This window comes from Siphateles boraxobius, unplaced genomic scaffold (genome assembly GCF_051911475.1).
Source record: "Siphateles boraxobius isolate OS27281-9 unplaced genomic scaffold, OSU_SipBor_1 26, whole genome shotgun sequence".
Lineage (NCBI taxonomy): Eukaryota > Metazoa > Chordata > Actinopteri > Cypriniformes > Leuciscidae > Siphateles > Siphateles boraxobius.
This window is the reverse complement of record NW_027508876.1, coordinates 21,644,371-21,651,777: the sequence shown is the minus strand read 5'-3', so window position 1 is coordinate 21,651,777 and position 7,407 is coordinate 21,644,371. Positions and strand designations below refer to the sequence as shown.

Below are 7,407 nucleotides of genomic sequence, written 5' to 3'. Positions count from 1 at the left end.
TATGTAAAAAGCTGCCGCCCATGCTGTCATCTCCTAATCACAACCCTTCAGTTATCTGTTGGCCCCCTCTGCTGGACATTTCAAAGACATCCTAAAATGTGTACAGTAGCAACGCTATGCTGCATGAAAACAGTGTTAAAACTAGACAATCCAACTCTTTTTTTACTATCATTGTCATGTCAGGTAGCACCAATGGCTTCCATCAGATCTCAGATCTGACTTTTGCCTTAAAGACTTATGGTCTGTACAAACACATTTTTTTTCATTGACAGGTGGCCTGCTAGGATCACCACTGGAATGTCGTGTGATCCATTTTTAGACCAGGGCCGTGTGGACAAAAGTAGAGAGCAAAACAGTTGGCATCTCACAGCTGATGATGAGTGGTTTTGGTTGACTCTTTTGGATAGATAAGTAAGAGCACATATATGCTTCTTGACTACTTTGCCCTCTAATTCTGGGCCCTTGTATTTTGTTGAGCATTGTCTACATTCTCTTTAAGGCCGGCAGTGGACATAGGAGATTGCGTGTGTGCTTTTTTCCTCTGTGGATTGATTCCACACCTGTCTGTGTCAGTCAAGGGGAAAGCTGTACAGAAGAGCCCTGGACGGGCACAGTAATAACAGTAAAAGGCATTCAACGGCATGCCATGATGAGAAGCATTCTTCATCTGTTGACAGTGTCTTTGTTTTTCTTCTTTTTCCAAGGTAGGACAATATAAATTCATATTTTATAATTTTATATTTACTATATGGGATTTTATGACCCTTCATCTGTGAGCTGTTGTTCTATGGTGTTTATTTAGTAAAACAACTACTAGGACTATTTCTAACGTTCAAACTGAAACCAACTTATTTACAACCACTTTATCATATATTCGTAATGTGTTTGGAAGTCGATTGTATGCGAATTAGATTGCACTTTTACAGTGAACTAAATACTTGTCATTTAGAGTTGTTTTGAGGCATGTAGAATTTGTTTTTTGTAAATCAACAACAACCATATAGCTATTCTCTCTAAACTGTTAAAGAAAGCTCGTTCTGAGATAGAAGACATCTTATCAATCAGAAATGATTTTTTTTGATAGATTATCCTGAAATAGGCCTGTCAATGTGTTTTGCAGAATGTTGGGGACGGAACGAAGAGGAGCGACTCATCAACTACCTTTTCAAGGAACGCGGCTACAACAAAGAGCTTCGGCCGGTCCAAAATAAAGATGAAACCGTAGATATTTACCTGGCGCTAACACTTTCTAATCTAATTTCCTTGGTGAGTGCATAATTTTAGCAATATGAGCTTTTTTTGTACAAAGAGCAGGGGAGATATTATTATGTACTACTATACTGCGATCAGTGTTTGGGTGCAACACATTAAGAGTAACATGCATTATGTAATCAGAATCCTTTTTTTAGATGAAACAAATAATTGTTATTTTAATAAATGTACACATTAATGTTTAAATTATTTTTTTTTAAAGTTTTAAAAGCTACCTAAAAGTTTTTTTAACTACTGAATTAAAATGCTCTCTCTTCTCCATAACGTAGTCACTTACATATGCACAGTCATGCATGCATACGTGTGAAGTAACGTAACTTTACGTAATTAGTTACTTTTTTAGAGAGTAGTGCAATTGTAAAACATTACTTTTAAAAGTAACTTTCTCCAACATTGACTGTAATATATATATATATATATATATAATATACATTGTATTGATGTTTATAGTTTGATTCTGTGTCAGTCTGTTTAACAAAGATGTTTTTCCATGACAGAAAGAAGTTGATGAGACATTACTAACAAATGTGTGGATGGAGCATGTAAGTACATTATTTGAATTGCTCCATGCAATACACACACACACACACACACACACACACACACACACACACACACACACACACACACACACACACACACACACACACACACACACACACACACACACACACACACACACACACACACACTGTATATAGTATAATATTTAGATTAATATTTAATGTGTGTTCACCAACATATATTTCTCTCTTGTTCTTTTAAGGGCTGGACTGATTATAGACTTGAATGGAATGAATCAGAATTTGATAACATTCCTGTACTTCGTCTCCCGCCAAGTATGGTGTGGTTACCAGAGATTGTCCTTGAAAACAAGTATGCTACCTTTCGTCACCATGTTTTATTTCTCAGTATTTATTATTTATTTAATGAAGGAAGGAATTTTTGATTTCATTGTTTCTTTTAAATAGCAACGACGCCCAGTTCCAGGTGGCCTATTACTGCAACGTATTGATCTATCCCAGTGGATACGTGTACTGGTTACCTCCAGCTATATTTCGGAGCTCCTGCTCTATAAACGTCAACTACTTCCCTTTTGATTGGCAGAACTGCTCTCTGAAGTTCAGGTACGTTTATTACTATGTCTATACACATTAACTAGGCTACTGTATGAATTACTTCATGTATTTTATAGTTTTATGAGCCCCACAACACTTATTCTGTCTCAATTAGCTCATTAACTTACAATGCCAGAGAGATTAGCATACATCTGAAAGAGGAGGAGGATAATGGAAAGTCCTACAAGGTGGAATGGATCGTTATTGATCCTGAGGGATTCACAGGTGAGATCTGACATGATGATTTTCTCTTTTTCTGCCATTTCATCTAAATACAAGATCTCCTTTCTTGCAGAAAATGGCGAGTGGGAAATCGTTCACAAGCCTGCCAGGAGAAACATTTATAAAAACATACCAATGGAAAGCAACAAGCACCAGGATATCACATTTTACCTTATCATTAGACGCAAACCGCTGTTCTACATTGTGAATATAATCATTCCCTGCGTTCTCATCTCTTTCTTGGCCTCGCTCGTCTACTACCTGCCTGCAGACAGTGAGTGATCCTGCCATTTACATCATATTATAGCTCATACTGTACATCCTGAAAAAGACAATGACAGGATATTGAAATAAACAGGCAAAACTTTTATGTTTAAGCTCCCCAGTATGCTTTTTCAAATATTACCTTTCATGAAGTGTGTAATGTAACTGTTTGTAAATTTATAATTTATGTAAAGTTTTAAAGATCAAAGTGCATCACAAATGAAGTTGTCTCCTAAAAAACAATTGATTCTGATCTGCCTGAAACAAGTCGTCAGCAATTCCAGTCTCACTTTCTGTTATATACCTATGTAATAATGTTACAAATTTGCATAATTCCAGCCTATGGTCTTCATTGGCTGTCTGCGAATGACGTCTACTTTGACCCGCCCTCAAACACTATAGTTGTAGCAGAGATTTGGAAGAGTTTGGCCTTGAAAATACTGTTTTCAGTGCTGCGTATCCACTTTGTATGCACTTCCAAAGGATGAGGACTCACGCTGGAATTGATACAGGAAATTTGATGCCTTCATTCGTATCACTGTGTATCAAGCACCGAGGTGAAGCTGAAATCAAGCTGAAATTCAAACATGGTAATAGGCATTTAGTTTCTGACATGCGCTATGAGCGGTAGACCAATCACAATAGAATGAGCTATCCGACCAATCAGAGCAGAGTAGTCTTTGAAAGGAAGGGTTTAGAGAGACCGAATCTTCGAACGAACCGTTTTCAGACTCGTTGAGAGATGAGGTGATGCTGCAATGTATATTTTGAGAAACTTGTTTTTTTTTACTTTGATGTATGTAAACTTATTGTAGGAGACCTCCAAAACAAAATTAGGAACATTTAATATAGCATAATTGGGGCAACATGTTAACATATATTAGAATAAATATATAACATAAAATGTATTTTGTTTCAGGTGGTGAGAAGATGACGTTATCCATCTCTGTGCTGCTGGCTCAGTCTGTGTTTCTGCTGCTGATTTCACAGCGTCTGCCTGAGACGTCTATGGCGGTTCCCTTAATCGTCAAGTATGCCGATATATTACATGAGAATGTTTCAGTATAACTATGACAATATTAAGTATTGATTTTCAATACATACTGCATAAAAGTATCCCTTTTTTTTAAGAAAGAGAAGTTAGATAATAGTACAAATTTTTATTTGACAGGTATCTGATGTTTATCATGGTACTGGTCACTGTGGTGGTGTTGAATTGCGTCATTGTGCTGAACCTGCATTTTCGGACCCCTAGCACCCATGTCATGACAGAATGGACCAGAGAGGTCAGGCCCACACTTGTCTGTAATGTATTTTTTTTTTTTTTTTTTGCATGTGACATAAACATCTTAAACACGTACAAACTTTGACTGTTTTGCCCGTCAACTTGCTGAAAATGTCGCTTTTTATTGATGGTGTAATGGTAGCATATATATACATAGAGATGCATTGAAAATCTTTTACATGTTATGTCCAATATTAAAATTCTTGACTATTTTGTCTAAATAAATGAAAATTAAAACACTAAAAAGTAAAATCAATCATTTTAAATACTACACTGAAGAACTGAAGAAAAAAATGGCTTTTAAACAATTTGCACTCAGAAATGATTGCTATGCTATTGCATTGAAATGGCTATTTCAATAACATTACGTTTTGAAGTATAAAGACTAAAATAGTATTTTCGTGTAAAACGGATTTTATTTACAACTTCGAAAAATATTTGTTTACACTGTACAAGCGAATTGAAGCATCACAACATTGTAAAGTATGCCTACATTATTAAATATTATTATTATTATTAGTTTTAAATAATGATCTGCTAAAGATTACATTTAAATTTGGCATGAAACGTTTTGATAGTCTTTTCTTCCCTATTGTGATGTTTACCCGAATTAAACTGCTTCTTGCACAAGACAAAAATGTAGGTATAGGGACTTGATTTTGTCCACTGGGATTTGATAGGATGGTTGTTGTTTGCTATTGCGGTGAGTGACAGGTTGCCCCGCCCTCGTGCCAGTAAACACATCAAAGAAGAGATGTCATTGCAATGGGAAATGAGCATGAAGAATTAAATCCAATATATGTAGATATGGGTAATTAAAAAAAATGGGGCGAACCAGTGGTAGCGATACATTGTGCCTAAAAGCTTTACTGCACATAACATAGCCATTGATTCTGTTCCAAGCCTGTTTTGGATTATTTTACAACAACTCATCCTGTCGTCTACAGTTCTTTTTGGAGCGTCTGCCTCGCCTTCTGTTCATGTCCCGTCCGTCCGATGACAAACCCAGCCTGGAGGGGGCGCTGCCGCGACGCTCCAGCTCACTGGGATACATCGCCCAGGCCGAGGAATACTACAGCGTTAAATCACGCAGCGAACTGATGTTTGAGAAGCAGTCTGAGAGGCATGGCATGGCCGCTCGCCCCACTCCCAAAGCCAGTAAGTCCCACATTACCAGAATGATACTTTAAACCCGCATTATGATCTTGTTTTTGAGGTGTTATCACAGTTTAGTGCCACTAAAAGTAATTTCTTCCCAGCGTACACATCCAGTAATGACTCAGAGGTGTCGGAACAGCTGTACAACGAGATGAAGCCAGCTGTGGAAGGAGCCAATTACATCGTCAAGCACATGCACGACAAAAATGACTATAATGAGGTATGAAGACGATTAAATCCAGTAAACACTTTGCAGGAGATGACCTTCTGTTTTTAACCCTGTAAAGCCTGACATATTAAACCGAATTTTACACATGTTTTATGTATCATATTTGATATCTCAGGCATTTATAGTAATTTAGTTATCATAACAAAAATATATATTACCTATATTGATATGCATTTTTTTGGAACCTTTTCATTTTGCTTTATTTCAAAGAATGAAAACAGGTTTATTACATTATTATGAATTATATAAATAAAATAAAATGACAAATTATGATTCTTTAATAATTATAGAGTAGGCTGCGTATATAAAAATACATATGTTAGATCTAAATATATATATATATATATACACTCTAAATATATCTTGATATGAAAATAATATTTAAATTTTTAATTAAATTTTAAGGATTAATTTAATAAATTCCATTTAATTTAACAATTCATTTAATTAAATGCACAACAAGAATGACGGTGACGATAAACAATACATCAACAAAACCGTTTTCCATTACTTTAACTCATTTCATTACTGACCAATTTCCTGAGATTCAGCTCGATTTTTGTAAGCCAGATTAATATAATTATGTTGAAATGACTTGTACATCCAATTTGATTATACAGCAAATTATAACTACTAAAGTTTTTAAGTTGCAGTATAGGTGATTTTTTTTACAGTGTGTGCAAATGCATTGCATGAACATCTTTATTAAAAAACAATATATATATATATATATATATATATATATATATATATATATATATATATATATGAAGTATATATGGAATATATTTATATATAAAATATATGTGTCATACATGCTTAATTTACAATCTTTTACCATTTCTATATAAGGAAAAGGACAACTGGAGTGGGATTGCCAGGACAGTGGACCGACTCTGCTTCTTTCTGGTCACTCCAGTTATGACGTTAGGAACCATCTTCATCTTCACAATGGCCAACTACAACCAGCCACCAGCCCTGCCCTTCCAGGGAGACTCCTTCACTTATATAGAAGAAAACAAACGCTATTCGTGACCTCTCTACACTACCGCTAGGTTATAAATAATAGCTGAAGCGCTCTGAGGAATATCATAAAAGCTATTTTGACAGCAATACAAAGCATGAATATAAATTACCCGCCATTTAGTCTTTTTATTCAGGCTTGATAACTAACATTATGTATGTTGTTTAATAAGTGTGCTGAATGAACCTCTTCTGCTGTGAGAAAGGGGGCGTAAAATAATATTGCTTGCCTTTTCCTCCTGGGTGTAATTTTTGTTTCAGTGGGTTCAAATAATAATAAAAAAGTTTTTCCCCCAGCCATATTTGCTGTGTTGTTATTGCAGAACAATCTCACAGGAACATGTTCAGAACAGAAAGAACCTAATCCATGAAGAGGATCCTGGACATGCAAGGAAAGTAAAACTGAGTATTCTAAATTATAAATGGAGTTATAAATGGCACAGCTCACAAACTAGCTTGAGAGTGCCTGTCTGTTATATAATTATATGAATAAATCATAAACACTGCACTGCAATGCTTCACCACTAGGGTTTAGTATTGCCCTAAAAAAAATCTGTCCATCAAACTTCCCCTTCATAATTAACGCTGTTTTGCTATTGAAGTGCTTGAGATATTAAACAGCACCACAGGGACAGGAGAAGGAGAGAAGTGATTGGAGTGAAAAATATAGAGGTTTGATTATGCAAAGTGTAATAGACCGTAGCTGATTCATTCAACCTTTAGGTCTAAATAACATCCTGTTATTAAAGTACATAAATCTTTCTTGGTGGTAGAAACTGGAAACACATACATACACATACAGGCTCGAAATAGGGAAGACTAGATTTTGTGTGCAA

At 35.5% G+C, this 7,407-nt stretch overlaps 1 protein-coding gene across 2 annotated transcripts; it reads left to right on the top strand.

The window, feature by feature from the left end:
• Positions 1 to 279: 279 nt before the first annotated feature.
• chrnd (cholinergic receptor, nicotinic, delta (muscle)) lies at positions 280 to 6,867 on the top strand. 2 transcript variants are annotated; one of them, XM_077244884.1, is made up of 13 exons: positions 280 to 411; positions 574 to 704; positions 1,121 to 1,266; positions 1,770 to 1,814; positions 2,039 to 2,148; positions 2,244 to 2,399; positions 2,506 to 2,615; positions 2,686 to 2,886; positions 3,796 to 3,907; positions 4,048 to 4,162; positions 5,109 to 5,319; positions 5,421 to 5,539; positions 6,401 to 6,867. In XM_077244884.1, exons 2-13 carry the CDS (start codon positions 647 to 649, stop codon positions 6,581 to 6,583), a joined length of 1,566 nt encoding a protein of 521 aa, XP_077100999.1. In that variant the 5' UTR covers positions 280 to 411; positions 574 to 646; the 3' UTR covers positions 6,584 to 6,867. The 2 variants fall into 2 exon arrangements, with proteins under 2 accessions (XP_077100999.1, XP_077101000.1); XM_077244885.1 differs by having other exon boundaries at positions 312 to 411; positions 500 to 704.
• Positions 6,868 to 7,407: the final 540 nt, after the last annotated feature.